At 39.9% G+C, this 22,229-nt stretch overlaps 1 protein-coding gene across 1 annotated transcript; it reads right to left on the reverse strand.

Moving 5' to 3' along the window:
• Window positions 1-75: 75 nt before the first annotated feature.
• Window positions 76-16,526, reverse strand: LOC117973984 (thrombospondin-1-like). The gene is made up of 23 exons (XM_058987373.1): window positions 16,233-16,526; window positions 15,737-15,812; window positions 14,933-15,492; window positions 14,287-14,362; window positions 13,569-13,655; window positions 13,176-13,285; window positions 12,590-12,715; window positions 11,747-11,843; window positions 10,407-10,580; window positions 10,138-10,314; window positions 9,609-9,782; window positions 8,988-9,115; window positions 8,730-8,882; window positions 8,291-8,509; window positions 7,052-7,159; window positions 6,392-6,551; window positions 5,955-6,073; window positions 4,223-4,457; window positions 3,763-3,990; window positions 3,222-3,493; window positions 2,791-2,888; window positions 2,515-2,654; window positions 76-2,126 (listed from the first exon to the last, which is right to left on the reverse strand). Exons 2-23 carry the CDS (start codon window positions 15,801-15,803, stop codon window positions 2,119-2,121), a joined length of 3,516 nt encoding a protein of 1,171 aa, XP_058843356.1. The 5' UTR covers window positions 15,804-15,812; window positions 16,233-16,526; the 3' UTR covers window positions 76-2,118.
• Between the last annotated feature and the right edge of the window lie 5,703 nt (window positions 16,527-22,229).

Here is a 22,229-nt window from a genome sequence, read left to right on the forward strand (position 1 = left end):
AAAGTGAGTATGAGCAGATTCTTATGAGTATAGTGCACAGCAGCTCAGTAATGTACATAGAGGCCTGCAATAGAGTTGACATTTGTTCTGTTTATTGTTTTGTATGTTACAGATTGTTTCCTTTTTTTTGTAAAAAAACTGGTAGGAATGTGTACAAACAAGCATCCGCTAATGGTAAAAAATAGAAAGAAACCCCCCCAAAAAAAAGATAATCATAAGCAAAACATCCTCACGTCACTGTGCAAACGGTTTATACAGACAGAAACGCTTAACTCTACGGGTAGCGTTTCCTGATAAATTATTTAAATAGCATATATCTACACAATTATGAAATTATCTGTTACAAGTAGCAACAATAATTTATTTTTAAAAGCAAAGGCATACTCTAAGCTAAACATTAGAAAACAACCAAGTTTTCAACGCCGTTATCGTGGATACGTTTCTTTCATCAGCAAAAATATTTTGTATTTTTTTTTTTTTTACTATGTACAACATTTTGTATTACAGTAGCTTTTAAGTAAATTGAAGTGTTCTGCTGCTATATCCAAAAGGTACTCTCTCTCTTTTTTTTGTTTCAATCATACAATAATAATGAGGTAATATTTGTACATCAAAGTTCCTTTATCAGTTTCTTTTTAAAATTTGTTTTTTTACATTTTTACTTTCAGAAAAGAAACGATAGGCTTCACACATACTGCCAAAGGCATGTGTGAAAAAGAAGGCACTCTTTGCTTTTCTCTGAATAAGCAGAATGAAGGCATCGCATTACTAAAGGCCCCGCTGCCTGTCTGAAAACATTTCGACAGGCTCAAAGAGGACGCCCCCTTTCAGTTCTACTCAGGGCTGGGGGGGTCCTCTTTTTAAACAAAACAATTAGGACACAACTACTGGACAAAAATAAAATTCTAAGCATCAATATAGAACAATGTTAATAAATAATTACTTTATTTACAATCTTACATGCTGCAGTCTCACTAGACTAGCAATAAACCTCACATCGCTGTCTGTCACCTGTTATCCTACTCCCCTCCACATAAAGAAAGTGTCCTTCGCTCTAATATAAATAATAAATTACAGATTGGGCTTCATTGAAAACTGGTGTCTGAAACAATTTCAAATGTTTAATGCTCTTATTTTTTTGCCCCCTGTAGTTCCACATCTTCTTAACCATTAACTAATATAAACTCCTTCAACATGGGGGGGCAGGGTTAACACTGGTTGCTGTGCAGACAGGGTAGCAGAGCTGTCTGGCTTAACCCTGAGGATACGCCCCTTGCTACACTGAGCAACATGTACATCTGCAGTCAACCATGGCACTATGGCTGAGTCAGCCACAGCAATGTCTGGGTTCTATTACTTGCTTCTTTCAACAAGAGAGATGTTTGGTCTGACTTTGATGAGGTTATTCATAACTGTTCCTAGATGGGTTTGTTGAAGAGGGGGGGGGTTAGCAGGCAGGCAGGAGAGTTTGGGGCGGGGGGGGGGTCCTTTTAATTTCATGTACAGACACGCTAAGAAGCTCATAAAAGCTAGCACACAATTCTCAGTTAATATGAAGTCCACAACTATACATTTCAATAGCAACAGTCTCTCCATGTTTTATTCATCGTTCACTGACAATCAAGTCCCCAGGGTTTCTGACCCTAAAATAAAAGGTCTTATTGCTTTCTTCATACAACTTATACAACTTTGTCCTTTTTTTTTTTTTTTTTTTAATAGTCCACATCAGATCTGTGGTTGGTCTTTAAAAATAATAAAAAATACTTGAGTCCTTCCTTGGGACCATCCAGACAGATGAGCAGACAGGTTCTGAAGTGCAAGGGGAACTGCGGAAAGTGAAGTCGTTTCCAGGCGTAGCGGGAGGGTGGTCCGGAGGGCTTAGCGACGGAGACTCAGCTCCCCTGGATCGAGGGAGAACACTGAGCGTTTTACTGGCAGTCAGCTGGCTTCTCCCAACGTCACGTCACTTCGAGGCAGGTCACATGCTCTGATTCCACCCAAGTCTTTTGCAGCAGGAAAAGTAATGAAAATAATGGCCCCAGAATTCATTTTGAAAAATATATATATATATATTTATATAGAAAGGTGCAATATCCAAACAGTCTCTCTCGTCTGTGATTATGCATCTGAAAAGAGGAGAAGAAATGGGAGAATCAATTAGCGTCATTGCAATAACATACTGGATCATTGCATAAAGCAACACTGTCTATGCAATGTCAGAATGAGTTTCCCCTGTTTTAAAATAAAATTATAATCAGTGTTTAGTGGGGGGTGATTTGAATGCCCAAAGATCTTTTTACACCCAAACTAAAGACTAAAATATTTAGGCAAAACTTAAACTCAGTGAAGCATTGGCTAGCTATTGATAATACTATGTATTTGCTATAAATAATCAATTTAACTGGGAATCCGGAATCATGGCATATATTAATTCAGCTTAATATATATAAATAATGATACCCAATGTTAAACAGAAGTGGGAAATGATATACCAACAAACAGAATGATCCTTACCTCTGCATTCGTACTTGAGGTCTGAGAAGTAAACCATTTCTTGAGAAAACACAAACAGACCCAATCGACCACCGGCATAGGTCTTGTCATAGATGGCTCCAGAATCTGCCATTATTCTCTTGCCCTCGTACATCACAACTCTGCAATGAAGAACCAATATTCAATCCACCTATTTGCGTAGAACAAACTCTTTCTTACGTTTACTTTCCGCTACTTTAGATTTATCCAGCATCTCATAATCGCCCTAAACGTGTTCGTTGATGCGATGTCACTCACCTGATGTGCCCAGTCTTTGGCCTGTGGGTAAGGTGCCATCTGTAGGCTGTGAAGTCTTTCCAGCCAACATTGCGAGGGTCGTGCCACAAGGTGCGCACCTGATGAGAAAAAGACATGTATAAAGATGACTGCCGAGTCATACGCAAAAGAACATGGCTGCCATCTAAAGTATAACAACAAAGTGTGGTGTTCAGTCATCAATCGTTACTATGTGTTATTCTGAGACGATATGGTGCTTAGCAGCATACTTAGCAAGTGGGAGAACACCACATGCCCATATGGGATCACAAGTAATACCACAATATTTAGGTCTTTAATATTCTATCAGAATGAATATAAATTGTGGTTCAACAGGGACAGCTAAAGGAATCTAAGGTGGATTTGACAGTGACAGATCTTCTACTGATAAACCGCGGTAGTGTTTTTCTTACCTGTCCAGAAGTGTTGCCCGTATGCCACAGTGCGTTACGCAGATGCTCCCCTGGACCGGTGGTGGAGTTGACCACCTTAATGGACAGCCCTGAGTATCCCTGAGCTTTGGTGGGAGAGTCGGACCAGTAGGTCTGTGTGATCTGCTTCCACATGACCACGTAGAAGCGAGCGCTGGACTGGTAGCCAAACACGAAGCCAGCGTAGTCGTCATCTCGCTCGGTGTTGATGAAAAAGGTGCCGCTGAAATCCACTGCGTTGAATTCATCAAAACCTGAAAATGGGAAAGTGGGATCAATATTCTCATCCAGTACAACTGTGTCTAAGATACAATGGAATTTCCATTAATTGAATGGTACCACAGTGCAGATGTTTCAATATTCGGTATGAAACAATACACACTGGTAGTCCGTTGCAGTACTGTATTGAGTCCATTCCAGTATGAGGTTCTAATGGATACCCCAGTGGAACTGTTCTAAAAACCCAGTGAACATCTCTGCTTCAGCGGCGCCGTGTGTCATGTAAGTGCTCAGTCAGACTCACCGACAGCAATGCCAGGGTCGCAGTTGACGGTTTGCACCAGCTCCTTGCCCTGATGCCGCACCACCCAGTTAGGATCAATCTGGGAGGTTCCCTTGGGGTCCAGGGGTACCATCTGGAATTTGCGGAAGTCGGTCTCACTGATTTCAAAGTTCTCTGGGCAGACGTCGTAGATATCGGGCACGTTATCTTGGTCAAAGTCGTCTTTGCAGATATCTCCGCGTCCATCTCCTAAAAATCAACAACAGCAAAAAAGTTAATGAAGTGAACATCTCAACACAATGTCAATCTCCGTTTGAGACAACGGCAGGCAGGGGGAGAAAGAAGCTGGAACCCTAATGCCAGCACCATGGCTGACTGTAGCCTGTGCCATTCATGAGCACTATATTTCAATAAAGCTGCTTTTTCATCTTCTATACTAACAGTTGACCATTGCCTTGATTATTAAGCCATCGATCCTCACCATCAGAGTCGAGCTGGTCAGGGTTGAAAGCCAGTCTGCAGTTGTCTTTGTCGTCTGGGATGCCGTCATTGTCATCATCGTGGTCGCAGGCATCACCCTTCCCGTCTTTGTCGTGGTCGGCCTGGTTGGCGTTGGGGATGTAGGGACAATTGTCCAGGTTGTTCTGGTGTCCATCTTCATCAATGTCCTGGTTGCTGTCACACTTGTCCCCAACTCGGTCAGAGTCAGAATCCACCTGTGATCGAAAACCAAAGCAAAGTTACCTCAAACACAAGTCACTATGCCCACTGAAGGTTCATCCAGGACTTTAAACACGCACTTATATGATATTCAGTGCTACAAAAAAAGTTAACAAATGTGAGCCAGAGTAAGATTCTGGATTTCAAAAAGTCAAAAAAGCAGTCAAACTCAAGGAAAGGATTCAATATGGAAGCATTTGATTGCAGCATCATTTTTTTTTTTTTTTTTGTAGGACTACATTGTTACTCAGACGGAAAATATCCAGACAGACGTTCTTTGCTTTTCCCTTCCTCCCCAAAAACTAACAGTATGATAACGTAGAAAATTGGGTTCAGCAGGCTCAGATTCTTTTCACAATTTGTATTTGTGATAAGTGTAAAATGATCTGAGTCAGTCCTGTCATGCTGCAGGCTAAAAGAGCTAAACACTGAATACTTCCTTTATTACAGCAATAAGAAACAGGGGTCCATTTACAGCGGCTAATGCCACCTGGGTGTTCCAGCTTTGGGACACTGATATATCTGACCTGTTTTTATTACTCTATCAATAATACCCTAAAATAATACATATTATCATCCCGTGTGTGTTTGTATTGGTCACTGAAATTCAAGCCAACTTTGTATGCCTACCAAAGCAGTTTCCAATTCTGAAAGCATCAATCATTTTCAACTGACAAGGAGAATATTTCAGTTTGACGGTCTGAGCAGCACATTAAACAACACTGAGAAATGCTCTCTGTTGCGTAGCTAGGCTCTTCAGACAACCATCCTAGCAATGCCCCTCGGGCTAGGCTTCTTGTCCTTGCAGTTGGCAGTACTACACAGATATTCGTTCCCGTACGAAGGAGGGTGGAGGACATGTTTTTTTCTCATTTTTCATTTGAGTAAGCACCTTGGCTACACAAGTCTGCACTCCGTCCCAGGATTGAATAACATCAGGTGCGCAATGCAAGCACAGTTTACGGACAGGGCATGCATGACCATACAAGTGTACCTGTACGTTTATAATTAGGAGCTTAAGAAAGAAAGGGATTTGATTTTATAATGAAACTGGGTGTGCCATTATACAAGATCATTGGTGCATACCTGTACCACACTCCTCCCTAATACAGACCCCCCCGGCCCTGTAAGACGTGTGATAAAGAATGCACTCCTAAATCTTTGCTCAGCAGCAGCTAAATTATAGCCTTGCAGCGAGTTTTAGTAAGTAGGCACGGCTCTAAGCCTTATTAGTGGGGCGTATGTGCATGATGTCTAGACAAGGTGATGGAAACACTTAGGAACTGCTCTAATAGACTTGTCTTTTACCAACATACTTTGTGTGACATACTTTGGGTCATACTGCTTCTGTTACGGATACAATGAATTCCTTCAGGCAGAGGCCCCAGACAGTGGCCACTAATCCATCCATATAATAGGACGTGTTGAACACAGCTTTGAATTCTGGTATGCGGCTTTTCTTTTCTGGTTATCGGTATTGCTGAAGGACATACCTGGTCAGGGTTGTGCTCCAGTGGGCAGTTATCGCAGTGATCTCCCACACCGTCCAAATCTGTATCTCTCTGGTCAACATTGTAAACGTAGGGGCAGTTATCCTTCTCATTCAGAATACCTGCGAAGTACGAGATTTCAATAAAGACTTCATTTGAAGAGTGGTAGAGAATAGGAGGAGTCCCTCTCCCCAAGACAATCTTCCATGCTGTCAAAGTGTTATGTAATCTGTTATGTCATTTTTACAGGTTTAGTCCAGTGGTATTAAATCGCATCACTACTTAGATTTAACTGCCTTTCTGATTATATAAATAGTATTCAAGTTTTTTATTCTATTTAAACTCATTTCTAATATATTTAATTCAGACAGTTCTTACAGTACAGTTTAAGGCTAATCTCCTCTGTCCTCTGGTGTTAACTGATCCAGTCAAACCCTTACCATCTCCGTCGATGTCCACGGCACATGCATCTCCCTCCCCGTTGCTGTCGGTGTCAGCCTGGTCAGGGTTGTGGTTGTAGGGGCAGTTATCACAGCGATCACCAACATCGTCACGGTCGTAGTCATACTGACGAGGGTTGTAGATGAACTGGCAGTTGTCCTAAAAACAAACAAAAAGGCAGGTTTTACATATGAACCGAAACGCAGCAGCTGAAATGGAAAACAAGAACTAATGAACTATCTTTATGTGCAGTCTCTGCTAATAATGATTTTATGTTGAGTGTTTTCCCCATGTAGTTCTCATTGGGTTTAAGTGGCTATAAATAGCAGTGAGTGTAGTACCTCAGTGTTGGAATGCAAGGCCTCAATCTGAGGAAGCTAGTGTTTGCTTGTGCTTTTTTTTCCTGTCCCGGCAAATCCTCTTTACATGGATGCTGGATACAAAGCACACAGTGTGAACCAGAGAACCTGGCCTTGCTCTCATAACACAGCCATCTGGTTTGGGTTCCATCAGGTTGTCATCTATATGCTACCACTGAGGGTTTCTGTGCTATTGCAGAGGCTGAGAGGCCTGTAGCCTGGGGCTTTGTTTCTCAGTAGATGAGAGAGGTTAAATGAATCGTTCAGCCTCCTGACACAGAATTCCCTTTCAAGTCTTACCCTCTCATCTGGGACACTATCATTATCGTCGTCGCTATCACAGGCATCGCCGGTTCCGTCCTTATCGTAATCTTCCTGTCCAGAGTTGGGAAGGTTCGGGCAGTTGTCCTGCAAATGAAACACTGTTATTTAGTCCTGAGTCGGCTTTTCCACCCCAATCATCTGCAAACAATCCCTTTTAAGTTATCTAAACATATGATGTGGAGAGGAAAAAGGGAAGACAGAAACCTTAAATTATAAAAATAGTTTTTTTTTTGTTTTTTTTAATGAAGATAACAGGACATTTTTCTAAAAATTCAAAACAGGATAGGAAAAGTATATTTATTCTCAATATAGTCATTTTGTGAGTCAGGAAGGATTTTGTCTGTGCAGATGCTTTTTCTGTTATGTTTTGCATCATTAGATATGACCCAGTGATTCAAAACTTCAAACACTGGGAGGAAAGATTAGAGGAGACAAGAAAGAAGTTTGGCAAAAAATAAAATAGTGACATGGCTTTTTACGACAGTGCACTCCGTTTATAAGAATGACTGATATAAGAATCAACCGCATATAGTGAGCAAAATCACTGGGACAAAATCATTCCATGCTAAACTATCCGTTTGTAAGAATCAAGCAATCTGCTTATAAAAACCATTTTTGGGCAAACTGACTACATGTAATACGGTACTGTATCAAGTGCAATGACTTGTACAGCCAATAAAGATTTTTTAAAAAAAATTTGATCACATCTTGCGTGATTAGGCACATTCGAAGCGTGTATACAGTATAATCCCTGGTCTGCAGCGACTCCCATGGCAGTTAAACTAGGCACCTCACGAGACATTCGCTTCTCAAGTACACTGTAGTAAAATAGATTCTGCAGCCTTGAGTAAACATAATCATGATCATATAAGAAGTTGCTTATCCACAAGGACTTGTTTTGATGTATTGTCCTCAGTGATTGAGCACCATTGACATTTGTATACTGTATTTAAACTGCTGATGCGCGGAGGCACGCTTTTGCTAATTGTAATCATTATCATTGTAATCAATCGCTTTTAAGAATCAAATCATCCGGGACAGATGTGATTCTTATAAACGGAGTGCACTGTATAAGTTTTACCTTATAGTAAAGTTACTATATACTATATACTTCCCACCTGGCTCTTAAGCTTTTATACATGAATTGTAACATAATGCCCTCCTATACGCGCCCTCATTATTCCATGTAACTCTGTGCAGTATTTCTCTGCGTACCTTCTTGCAGTGGTAGGTGGCGTTTTCCACACACACAAGCTCCTCGTTGGGCCAGCCGTCCAGGTCGGTGTCCTCTCCGCAGATGTGTCCGTTCCCAGCATAGCCGGGCTTGCACTCACAGCGGAACATGGGCTCTGTGTAGTGCCCCAGGTAGATACAGCGGGCGTTCGCATTGCAGTCGTGGGTTCCGTCATTGCAGGGGTTACGAGGCTTGCAGACCTGCAGACAAGACCCAGGAGGTCAGTTTACCTTCCTTCCAAGTCCCAGAAACATCGCTTACTGACTTGAAAATCGGTCATGCATCGTGCACATATTTACAGGACCAATAAAACATCAAAAGGCACTCCACTAAAAGAAATATTGTTTCTGGAATATAAACCAGAACTGTAGTTGCAGGTCTGCCGTTATACTGAATTTTCTCCTCTATAGTATCCCTTGCCTGCTTTTTAGCTGTGGCATCCTCCACTCCTCGGCCGTAGGGCTGCTCCCCAGAATAGCGTGGCGGGCAAGGCAGACAGTTGTATCCAGGATCTGTGTTTTCACATCTGTGGACGTCGTTGAACACAAAGCAGGCGTTGGGCACCTCTTTACACTGAGAGGAGAGAGGAGAGCAGGGAGTTTTAGTTTTCGAGCTCTGAGATTAATGAGGTGCCCTGAAGGCTGGCTGAACTGACTTAAATAGGCCCAGACCTCTTACCTCATCAATATCTTTGCACTGAACTCCATTGCCTTGGTAGCCAGTTGGGCAGGGCCCGCACTTCCAGGAACCGTCGGGGAAGCTGGTGCACTTAGACCCAGCGAAGCAGGGGTTGGACAGGCAACCATCTGTGAATAAACATGCATGAGTACAAGCCTCTCTACTGCCAACACACAGCTTCACAAAAAAATAATTAGAAGGAGGAACATTCATTTTTCTTGTTTTTCCTAAAGGCTGTTGGACAACCTTATTTTTGGCTCTGTGATTAAAGATTCTTCCAAAAGAATGCAGTGGCACATTAATTTCATGGCTTTTGTTGTTGTTATTATTTTCTGGAGTTGGGTTTGAGCTAAAATAAGCATTTTTTGATTTTGATTTTTATAATAGTATAATAATGTATGATTTAAAAAGCACTGAGAAATGACATCTTGTTTACAGGGTCTTCTGTGGTTCTGTTTTTCTTATAGTTTTCCATAGCATATGCCTATAACAATGAACCCTGGATCTCCCAAGGAACTGAATGTTAACGAGACTAGCTGATTCTACCTCAAAAAGCTAAACAAAAACAAAAAAACTGAGATATCTGCAGCCTGGACAGCTGTGATTGTTGCTCACGCTCACCGACAGGGCAGTCGTCCTTGTTGCAGAGCTGGGACTCTTTGGGCTCCCCAATGCAGTCTTTGCCCCCATACTTAGCGGGTGGGTTATTGCAAAGACGCTTGCGCTTCTGAACCCCTCCTCCGCAGGTGACGGTGCAGGTATCCCACATCGACCAGGGACCCCATTTACCATTGACTAGAAAAGCAACACACACAAGCCAGTGTTAATCACTAAGCTTAGTTAGACACATTTTTATTTCAATTCTGCCTGTTTTTGGAAACATGTTACGTTTACCATACATTTCTCAATATAAATGTGGGCAGCGGCTCGACAATGGCAATGAGCCTGTAAGTAATCCATTGCAGTACAGTACCATCGTACCATATGGATACCTTGACTACTGACTTGACTACCCCACAGGGGACTAATATAATGGTATCCCAATAAGACTTATTTCAAACTTTTCTGACATTGTTTGCTTTACATCTTCATTATGTATTCATGTGTATTTTTTTCTTTGCTACACATCATTATTCTTCATTGTGCTTACTTGGACATGGTGATTTCTGACACTTCTCGGTCTGCCTGCCCTCTCCCACGCAGTCTTTCCCTCCCATCTGGGGGGTGGGTGAGTTGCACAGGCGGATTCGGGTAATGACTCCAGCGCCGCAGGAAACTGAGCAGGACGACCACGGGGACCAGTGGCTCCAGTGTCCGTCTTGTTTGACTGGAGAAATGAAGACAAGATGAGATGTAAAGAGCTGCTGGATCTGGGAGTAGGATCTGTCACCTCTCTGTGTGCGGCGATGGGTAACTCACATCTCTTGTCGCATTCCTGGATGTAGCAGTCCCGGGTCTGCACGGAGGTGCCCTCGCAGCTGCTGCTGATACGATCACAGGAGCGGCCCCTCTGCTGGATACCTCTTCCACAGGTCACTGAACAATGAGTCCATTCAGACCAAGGGGACCAGCCGTCCTCTGCAGAGTCACTCGCTGTGAAACACAAGCGATTCCACGGTGAGAAATTAGGGAATCAGAGCTTCCCTTATACAAGCAACCACGGTGCTTACCTATGCTTTATTACACTTTGCTATGCTTTTACTCTGGCAAACTTTTAAAAGGGCTGTGTGTCGTGATGCACAACCATTACAGTCATTAGTGATCAAAGTGGTTTTTATGCATATCATACACCATCCCATGCATCATGATACATATCGGATGGTGACCTGCGTATTGTGTATTTTGATTCTAGTGTATTGACACAAGTCTAATTTTTAGCATTTGTTTTACTTGACGGAGAAGAGAATGCGAATGGCACAGAGTATGGCACAGCCCTGGAAATGCAATTAGTCGTTGACTTTATTGGGCTCATTGTTTTACTTGAATGGAGGTTAGGGGAGGAGTGTCAAATAACCACCAAAAATAATGTCAATTAAAGACAGTCGAATCAGCTGCTTCCTGTCTGGCTCTTGGTATGTGAAAAAACGTTTTTCGGATACGTAAACAGCCAGTTTGTTTTATTGCTGCTAGTTTCCCAGATTAAAAAAACAGCCCTCTTCAGCTGAGCAATTAAGATGCAGACAAGCTCTCCTCACCTCCTTAACCAGTTACTGTTATTGCACACAAATAGGGCAGGCGACAGAAAGGCGTAAAAAGAACCAGGCTGCAGAACAATGGCTTCTTTCAGTGGGTGGGATCTTAACTTAGGCTAATTTGTAAATGTTAATGCTTTTTCTAAGCCCTGGCTACAGTTTAATCAAATGTTTCAGGTTTTAATAACTTAATTCTATCAGGTTTATTTAGTTAGTAAATCCTGAAATTGATTTGATGACAATGGTTGAAGATTAGTACAGTTACAAATATCATAGAAAATACTGAAAGATTTTGTTTTATTTATTAATATTTCTTACGTTTGATCATGTGCCTGATATGTGTCTTCAAACTATTATAAATCTTAGCAGTTGAATGCTACTGTCTGCTACATCCTATTCAAAACTCACATCCTACGAATAAGATGTATAGTCTGGACATGTGCCATTAATAGCTAACTGGAGAAGCTAGGCAGCAAAACCTATAGACCCAAGCAATTGGCACTTGGCCCGCGAAGACTCAAGGTGACGAGTCTGCTCTTTCATTTGTGCTTTTAACGAGATACTTACGGGTGCCGCAGCGAGGGCAACACTCTCCGTCTGGAACTGTGGCGTTGGCACAGGGCATGAGGGGGCAGGAGATCTCACGGCACACTGTAGCAGAGTTCTGTGGGTGAGAAGAACCGTTAGCCTCACTGCACAGGCATGCTTCACTAGTCCTGAAAGCTGAATTGTTAACTTATAAAACTGGCTCTATCGAGACTAATTGCAGTGTTTTGGAGTGCAGAAATGATCTTTGGCTTGCACTTGAGTCTCCCGCTGAGTCCTGGCACAGCAGCTGACACTCGCCGAGAGGGGGGCAGAGTAAACCTGATAGAACGTGACGGGGGAAGCCCAAAAAACAGACGTCTTGTTTGTTTTTTTTTACCGACAAGAGGTTAAACTCCAGTGGCCTGCAAGGCTTATCTGCAAATTCACCAGCAATAGAAAACGCTGCCAAACATACCACGACACTTTAACCTTCTGGAAACTTAAGCTGCTGTACTGCAAAGTCTTCTTAATTAAAGAGCTAATTCTTCAGTGTCTTGTCTAGCTGCCAAGTTAGGTAACATATAGGAAAATGGTGACATGATGTTTAACTCAACAGAACAAAGAGGTCATTTTTAATTTCCAATTTGCATTTTCACTGTTATGTTATGGCACTAAAGCACAATTCAACAGTAAATGTATTCTGCAACTCCATTTGAGATCCTGTCATCAACTATTTCTGGCATATGCAAGCATTTGGAGTGTGAGGATACATACATAAGATGCATCTAAAACTGTGCCTGAGGCAAAGACACAAACCTACACTATAGTGTTGCTGATTATGGGATTTGAAGCCAGTGTAAATCCTCTCCATCTTAACCATACCTGGCAGGTGCATTCGGTGCAGCCGTCCACTGTCCACTCCTCCTTGTTGTTGTGGAAGATGCCATTGTGGACGCAGATACCTGGTCGGATTTGAATTGTTTTCTGGATGAGTTCATTTTCTTCAGTCTGGGGAATAAACAAGCATGGACAGAACTTCTATTAATCCACTACAAATCTTCCTCAATGCAGAACTGCTTTCAGCAGCGGCACTGGGTTTTAAACACATTCAAATCCTGATTGCAGCTATAGGTTGGTGCCCTGTCCTTTCAGTTTAAATATGTCTATTTATTATTATTATTATTATTATTATTATTATTATTATTATTATTATTATTATTATTATTATTATTATTTGGATATTATAAAATCAGCATTTAGGACACAAGTTCAGTAAATCCTGTTCATAGATTAAGCGTTAAACACAGCACTTTTATTATAATGAATAGTAGTTCCTAAGTACAATCGTAATTTTTCGAGATTTATAATAAGTTAACACATTAATGTAGGGTGTCTCTTATAATCAAAATCATTCTGTTTCAGTCGCTAATGCAGCTCTCGTACTAGTAAAGAGAGTCTGGGCGCTTACCACTTTGTGCACTTTATCCACCAGCTGGGTGACGATGACTCTGAGACCCTGCAGCTCCTTGAACATGTTGGCCAGCTCATCACAGGAGAAGCCGCACACAGTCTGAATGTCTGTTGGCGGGAGAACATTATAAGCACTTGTGCTGTGAATACTCAATGGGTTTCAGATCAGTTAACACAGATACACATGTGTGAGTATTATCAGCTGCAACATCCACCACTTCTCATGAGCATAGCTAACGATTACAAATTGTTACGAAAATTGTGTTTCACTGTTTTTTTATATATAGATACAATAAAATATAGAATATCCACGAATTAAAATCATACACACGGTGCTAATATTTATGAATACTACCGAATCTGTCAAAATGCCAACAAGTATGACATTTACCTTTGGTTTTGTGCCCGATGTAGTCTGTTCTGATAGCCGGGCTGGATCCATTAACAGGGTTGTCCAAAGTGATAGTGTCAGTGATAGCTGCAAAACAATATAGAACACACATCAAAACGTGTGCTGTATCTATACATTGCAACAGGAAAAACTGAATGCCGTTTTATTTATTTACCAGTAATATGTCAATAGTATCAGCAGTAAAAACGATATATACAACCTTTCGTGAATGTCTTCAAACGGGTACAATACTGTAGTCTGCAGCCAAAACATGACTGTTTAATGTATTTGAACTACCACAGCCACTGCGGTGAGTGAACTCAACAATGCTTTCATCAAGTGGAGACAGTAATGCTGTACGCTATACCACAAGGCTCCATGTGATTGTGGTTAAGTTGCGGTTTCAGTTCTGAGCATGAATTAAAGGGTGTTTATCTGTGTACATTCGATATCTGAAAGACTCTATACATTCAATCCCGATCAAACAGCTTGCCTAGCTCGCGGGTTGGGTTAGGGAACGCTGCCAGGCGTGACGTCAGCAATAACATCCAAATCATATTTGAAGAAATACGGTACGTGTCTGTGGCTATGCATTTATGCATTTGTATGAATGTGTAGGTTTAGACTATATGCTACATACCTAGGTGCCTCTAAAGGGTGTAGTTGTTTTAAACGAAAGGTGAATCAAACACAATTAACGAGTTTCCTTCTAACTTACATCTGGAGCATCCTTTGTTTCTCAGAATTGCTTCCAATGTGGTTCCAAACACAAAGCGTACGTTCTGTAGCACCCCCTGTGGACAAAAGAGGAACAATCCCTTAGTTTAACATCGTGTTATTCAAGCGTTGGTGCTTCTGTGCGCTTACAATTCCAGTCCTGTCCCAAACAGACTATCGGTGTTTGCCACTTACTGTAACATACCACACGACACAAATAACAATGCATCCTATAGACCTAACCAGTTTGAGATATTCGTAGGGTAAAAAATACTAATTTAAACATAATCTAGAAAAAAAAGTGTTTACTTTTCCATCTACACAGCTGAAGAAGGGCTTTTGTCCAAAGTCATGAAATAAATGATTGTGGTATAGGTTAACGCAGGAAGGCTCATCACACAGGCGGAGAGCGGGCTCTCTTGCACTAAAGCAAATCGCGGATACCGCTGGCCCCTTTGCAAGGAGCGCATATTCGGCTTAACAGCCCTGCTGCCGCCTTCCCCCATGCACGCTACTATATATATATATATATATATATATATATATATATATATATATATATATATATATATATATATATATACACACACACACACACACATATGCCTTAGTTCAACTTTAAGTCAACAATCAGTGGGCTTCCTTACCTGGAACTTGTCCTCGATCGCCCCTTTTCCCACCCTGAGTCGGGCAGTGCCAGGCAACTCCTGGGTGAGGATTCTGTGGATGGAAGCGTCCATCTCGACTGTGTCAATCTCATCGCAGCCCACGTACAGCTGTACCCGGTCCTCCTGCACTAACAGCGTGATGTTCTTCCAGTTACCGGTCGCTAGCTCCGCATCTTCCAGCGACACGACGTGCTGCTTGTCCTCAATGGTATAAACCAGATCCATGGTGCCCGCATTGCCGTTCGAGACGATCTCGAAGACCTGACCGGACCCGTCGAGCTTCTCAATGGTCAGCAGGCTGCCCCGGCTCCTCTTGGATTGCTTCAGGGTAGCAAGGAACAGAAACCCTTTCTCCGCGTGAATGGCATCTAGCAGGTCCCGGAAGGGGGTCTCGGGAACCGGGGGAATCAGGTCCGCGTTGAGAATCTTGTAAGCGGGGCTGTATGGATCTGGTCCTTTCACGAGTGCGACGCCGTTGTTTTTTCGTGCCACTCGGCTGACTTCGAATAGGTCAAATACACTATTGTCTTCTCCAGTTTCTAAAAAGGGATACACGACATAGTGTTAAACAAAAGGAGAACGATATTAAAGAGGAGAAAATAAAGTGAGAAAGTGTGGTTATAAAGTGACGAAGACACCATTAACACCGGTTCATTCTTAGATGCCACTTGTTTTTCTAGGCAGCTTGGTACACAGCGGCAGAAGAATTTAGAAGCAGTTGGTAAGCGGCAGGTGCTTACAGTTGAGTCAACATGCTGCTGGCTTAAATATGTATTTTCTCACCTGCAACTCGACTTGCTTCACAGATGCCCAGCATTAGGAGCAAAAACAGCCCTTCAGATAACGTCATTGTAATTCTCTGAGAAATAAAATGAACAATATATAGAAATGTAACAAAAATCAATCTATAGACCTATACGAAACTCAACGACAGTTTTTAATCATGAAACCAGAGTATGCTATATATATATATTTGTCATTTGTCTGGTAGGGACCCATACAGTTGTATTACTCTGCTGAATAGACATTGAAAATGGCACAACGCGTTTGTTTGGCGTTTCTTTAGCTTTACTCGTATTTTTGATTAAATTCACGTAAGTCAACCTTTTTCAAACCCTTTTATTTTAAAATGTAGTAGCCCCATATACTGTAACGATCTGAGTTTTAGAGCATAAATTACAGCTTTGCGCCGCTCTGCATTGTACTGAATGACTTGGCTAGTCATGTATCACAGCATAATCTGTAAAGTAAACCCAAGAAGAAAAAAAAAAACACCTACCTGTACAGAGAGGAGATATTCACACACCAGGGGAAATTCAAATATATCTATATAGATATATAGATATAGATATAGATATATAGATCCACTTGAAAAAAAGCGTTCAAAATCCTGTGGGCACTGACCAAGTCCTGAAAGTTCTACAAAAGTTCCTTTTCTTTCTTTCTAAAAAAATTATTAAATAAATACAAATAAAAAAAATGAAATAAGTTCTTCACTGAAGCCTTTCAGACTGAAAGCAGTTACCCTTGTTGGAGAGCTTAAAGACTGATGCTCAAAACTAACTATAAGGACTGCAAGGCTGCCCTCCTTTAAATACAATCTAACATTCCTAAGAATGAGTCTGCTCCAATCAGAAACGGCCTGGCAGGAAAAAGGGGTCGTGTTTATCCAGTTACCTCACAACAAGAAAAAAAAAATCAGTCTTCCAAAGACAGGCACTTGAGCCACAAAAAAAAGAACATTTAGACACATTCCAGAACTCGAATTCCAAATGAGACAATTCTTTTTATAGACCAAAAACCTACCAAGTCACCCCTTCCTGTAAAATAATTGGGAAATAAAATTGTTCATCAGGTGGCTGGACTTTCACTCTTAAATTGACCAAAATGTGATTCTTTTTTAATATATATATATATATATATATATATATATATATATATATATATATATATATATATATATATATATATATATATATATATATAACTTTTTAAAAAACGTATTTCCTAAAACTACGAGTTCTTTCAAGAAGTCCCCCCCCCCCTTTAAACCTAGTGCTAAATATTAAATACATTGCTTTACACACAAATATAAAGGGACATGAACGAACAACACATAATAATAATAATAATAATAATAATAATAATAATAATAATAATAATAATAATAATAATAATAATAATAATGTGTTAGATAAAGTCCAAGACGTTTACTGGTATAGGGGTACTCAGTTCACGTTCAGTATTCGTTTCTCCGGTTAAAAATTAAACTTTGGTTGCTGAATGGCAGATTGTCCGCTAGGGGGGGTTGTGAATTCACACGAAGTTCAGAAAAACGGAAAAGGGTACTAGACACGAGATTCTTTCCACTCAGCATTCAGACGTGATGGGCTTTTTTTTTTTTTTTTTTTTTTTTTTTTAATAATAATAATAATAATAATAATAATAATAATAATAATAATAATAATAAACAACACTCTCGTTCCCTTAACTATCTTTATAGTTTCCCTTGGTTTCAAACAAGAGTTATCTGTAACATTGTTAATCTGCTTGAACAGACAACATTGTTCAGATAGCCATACCTTTCATTGTTTTATTGCAACACAGTTTCAGTTGAAGCAGGTCCTATTTTATAGTTCTTATCTCATAGGGAATTATGTAGAATTCGTACTGTAGTTTTACTATTGTGATATGTATGGAAAATGTACTGTATATTGCCTTTATATTAAAGTGATATGTTCTAATTATCATAAATATATTTATATGTTATTTGTTTTATCTTTTTTTGTCTTGGCAAACAAATTTAAAAGAGAGATGCTACGTTCTTAATACGTTTATTATGTATTTATTTTTGTATGTATTTATTACGGTTTTCCTGAATGTATTTTTGCATGCGTCAGGTTTGAAGTTTGACGTCATTACTTTCCCTCTTACAGCTCCCGGCTCAGAACGAGACGAATAGTCTGCATGCCTTACAGATACAGCAATTACCCAATGTCCAAGGCGCGCTTCACGTTTATAAAAAGTGCATACAGTAGTTCACTTTTGAGTGTGGAAGAAATGTGAGTAGGTTTTGTTTCCCTGGCTGGCAGAAAATAAACTAAAAAGTACATTTTTGCGAACGCTAATGACTCAGCTATTCTATACATCATTATACCAAACAATCCGTGAGCCTATATAGCTATGTTAAAAAATAAAACATAAGAAAACTTTATATACGCGACGATCAATATAATCTAAACACAGTAATTATAAACCACATATATACACACAATCGCGCGTGTGTAAAATGATACGAGCTAAATGATATTGCTATAATACAGTACATAGATTTGTTATTCTGCAACAATTGAAGAAATTAAAAACAGTCCCCAATCTGGAAGTAGCTTCTGAAAATCACACAGACTGCCAGAATTTAATATCCTCATACAATGCATGGCAAGCGCTAGAATGGTTGATGGCATCAGGGAATAAGTGAGTAGCACCACCAATTATTCACATTTTAAATGTAACCACTGAAAAATAATGCTATCTAGGTGTATTGCCAGGATAAAATGACTTTAAAGATGTTTTGTGGCCGGGAGACCTGCCCCTGTAAATAATGTATATTTGGTAGTGGTTTATATTATAAATATGGTGGCTTAAAAATCAAATAATGTGTATTTGTTTGTAAACTAGTGTGTGCTAGATATGGTAGGATAGGGAGATTAAACTTGCCTCCCTGGTCACCTGCCTTTAAAAAATGGCCAGAAAAGCCAAGTCCTTTATTATATTTGTTCTTGTGTTCTGTGTTCTGTGTTCTGCAAGCCTGGAGGTGAAGGTGAGGGTGATGGTGAAGGAAGAGAACCCTCAAGCCTGCATGCATAACCAGGGTGAGTGACGGGTTATCACCATGTGTAGATCGGGATACCTGCAACTTTAGGGTAGGGATTTATCTAGGGGATTGTAATCCTGCCCAGATATTTAGTTTATGTAGGGAGATGGTTCCTGAAGCAGGACCTCCATTTCAGTGGGAGTAGCGCTTGGCTTGGCCACCTTGGGTCAGTTGCAGCATACTACTGATGTAATTAACATCAAGTGGACTAAAATGCAGACTAGAAAGTCACGCAAATCTGTACTAACTTAATCCTGAATGCAGTGCACCAAACAGATGATCCCGGTAATGGGTTTAACTGATAATGGGGAGTAACCTACAGCTATGGCAAAGTTTTGCCTCACCCTATTGAACTGAAAAGTTGAATGAAACCTGCTAAATAATTTTATGTTAATATATTACATTACATTACATACCACTTTACAGTTTTCCATATACTTAACAAAAAACTGACAAATCTAATATGAAATACAGTACTACTATTCTGGCTTCTGGTAGACTCTTGCAATATCATTTTGTAGTTTCTTTGATTATATGATGTTAAATAAAATATCTAGATTATGTTAATATAGTTTTTTTTTTTTTTTAATTGTCTCAATCCTAAAATTCTAGGTGTGCAAAACTTTTGGTCATAGCTGTGTAAACCCTTCTTTACTAATCTGATATGTGGAATTCAGTGTCAGATAAATATATAAAGGGATCCCATTTTTATTACATTAAACATTTAAGTAAAAATAAATGTCATGTATTTTTGTGCACATTTGGAACTAGCAGATCATACTTGCATTTAGCTGCCAGCTTCTGCATAGGCACAGAAATGTTTAATTGCGTGTAATGGACCATTAGTTGTTTATAGTTGAAGCATATTAACTGAAATTGTATTGCGTTAAACTGAAAACAATATCAAAGGTACATGACATTTTTAAGCAGTAAATGCTTAGAACGAGCAAGCGTACTAAGTTAGTCTTATCATTCACAGTACTACGCTAATCCATTTGAACAGGATCATCACAAATCTGATTTGGCACACTGCAATCGGGATTAGACAGTGTAGTAACTTCAGTCCAATCAGGTGGACTAAACCTGCTTAAACTAAACTAAATTTGGTACGCTGCAATTGCCCCTCTGTGTCTCTCTAATATCTCAGCAGATACCCACACCGTGACAGGACCCGCTGGTACATGTTTAAATAAACAGAAGTCTATTTGACCAAAACGCTTCAGTACAAAAGCAACCAGCCGAGTTAAAATACAAATATCTAATGTCAAATGTTGATCTTTATTTTCACTATATAGACTTTAAGGGTGGTGATATTTAGATCCATCGCTGTTTAAATAATTAACATAGTTTTAAAAAATACCCAACAAGACCCAACTGGGCCAAGTTAGCAGCAATTGTGCTTTATCAGTATATTTGCACCATTTTGCAGAATGTTAGGAACAATCAATATCATTGGTCATTGTCTTTTTTTAAGGCACGTAATATCAGATCAAATCAAAATGATCCCATCACTGTCTTACTCCAATTACAAGCTTGGTGTACAAGATACAATCTGACATGGACATGTTTGTGAAATTAATGTCCGTACAGTCATTTCCTACTTTAAAATCGGTTTAACAAACAGATCTGTTGTGCAATCGTAGATAAATTCTATCAACCAGAACGGTGCACCACGTGGATTAGCACACTGAGGGGTAAGGGAGCACCTAGACAGTGGCCATATTATTAGGATTCTCCAGTACAATGGCCACACTCAGTATATGTAGATGAACATATTCTAACACAGCTGTTTGTAGCCTGATTGAAAAAGGTCAGAGCGCTTGAATTAGGGGCCCTGTATGGACACACATGACTGACACCCACTCATGAGAAAGAAGGAATTCCTTGTTTTTACATTGTGTGTCTTTTAATTCCAGGGGATTCCAATGTCAATGATGGCTCTTCCTGTGTGTGGAACCTGCTCCCTCAAAGTTTATCGAATATCCCCGCTATTAAAACACATTTTCTTCCCTCTCATCAGCACACCTTTCATACATGTCCGTTATCATTTTTGATGCAGGTGGTTAAGCTTTCTATAAGAGAAAGGTAGGATGTCTGGCAGTGAAGGGAGAGCGCACATCAATACAGAAATCCTCCAAACCCTGATAAGATTTCGAACTGTGAGGCAGCGGAAACCATTCAAAATGCTCTCAAATACTGTAGCCAAAAGATAACCCACAAACATCACTGCAAGATAGTGAGCGATGAAGCCACACCTCATTCTCCAAAAAGAGAAGCAGCATCTCCAGTTATGGTTCTATAAACAGCAGGGATGAGCCCCCCCCCCCCCCCCCCCCCTTTAGAGAGTAACTGATTACCTTTTTTAATAGGATTTATCTTGCAAGTTAAAAGTTTAATTCTAGACAGCAAACAAGTTTGTTTATAATTTAAAGCCAAGAAATGCCTCACACTTATTGCACCGGTTAGCACTGAAGTTGAAGGATTATCTGTGTCTTCTAGGCTGAGTCATCCTCAGGTTCAGACCTGGGTGTTTGTAAAGTGTGATGCACACCAAAGCAATCCACTGCGTGTGTCTGTTTGATTACTTGAATGAGTATAATAAACTCATACCCACGCTGAAGAACAATGTGTCATTAGTCATGCTTTGGAGCTGGAAATTCACTTCAGGTAGTTTATATGAGTCATGATGGCAGTGGTTTTATATACGTTAGTATATATATTAAAAGTGCTTGTTTGCTGATATTTTTTTGGAGTCAAGTAAAATTAAGGTCCATATCTCAGCTTTTTATTTCTTCTAAAAACGCTGCTTTGTTGTGCTATTTTTTTTATTCACACATCATAATTGAAATGAGTGGCATATTGCAGGAACAGTAAACAAGCATTGTTGTACGAAGGAGTGTAATCTGGAAACTTACTGGTAGACACTTAGATATCTGTTTTTCTCCTGGCGAATGCTCATGAGTAAATGTTGAGAAATGATTTGCTATATATAGCAATGCCATTAACACTGTTATACTACAGACATTTCAAGTAATTTTTAATGTACCTTTGTTTTGTCTGAAATAATCATTCTTATCAATGATTTCTTGAACTTTTTTTTAGAGCAGGCCTCAAGCTTCCAGCGTGTCGTTAATTAGTGCCATCTCATCAGTGCATTATTTGTAATAACAGAATGACTGGCTTCCACAGAAAACAACGAGTCTGTTTTTTGTATAACATATTGTAATTAACTATTAACAAAACGTTATTAACAGTTAATAAAGCAAAAATGTGCACCGTAAAAAAAAAAAAAAAAAAGAAAGTGTGACCAAAAAAACATTTTAGAAATCATCTTTATTACACAGGTTAGCAAGGAAAAACTGTCCAGGGATAATTCACCTCATTGTGCATCAGCGCCCACTA

This window comes from Acipenser ruthenus, chromosome 15, assembly GCF_902713425.1.
Source record: "Acipenser ruthenus chromosome 15, fAciRut3.2 maternal haplotype, whole genome shotgun sequence".
In the NCBI taxonomy this organism is placed as follows: domain Eukaryota; kingdom Metazoa; phylum Chordata; class Actinopteri; order Acipenseriformes; family Acipenseridae; genus Acipenser; species Acipenser ruthenus.

Coding starts and splice junctions, on each gene's coding strand:
- LOC117973984 (XM_058987373.1), bottom strand. CDS start 15,803: ATGACGTTATCTGAAGGGCTGTTTTTGCTCCTAATGCTGGGCATCTGT. Junction 7,160..8,290: donor CCACCTACCACTGCAAGAAG/GTACGCAGAGAA, acceptor TTTCATTTGCAG/GACAACTGCCCGAACCTTCC. Junction 6,074..6,391: donor CGTGGACATCGACGGAGATG/GTAAGGGTTTGA, acceptor CGTACTTCGCAG/GTATTCTGAATGAGAAGGAT.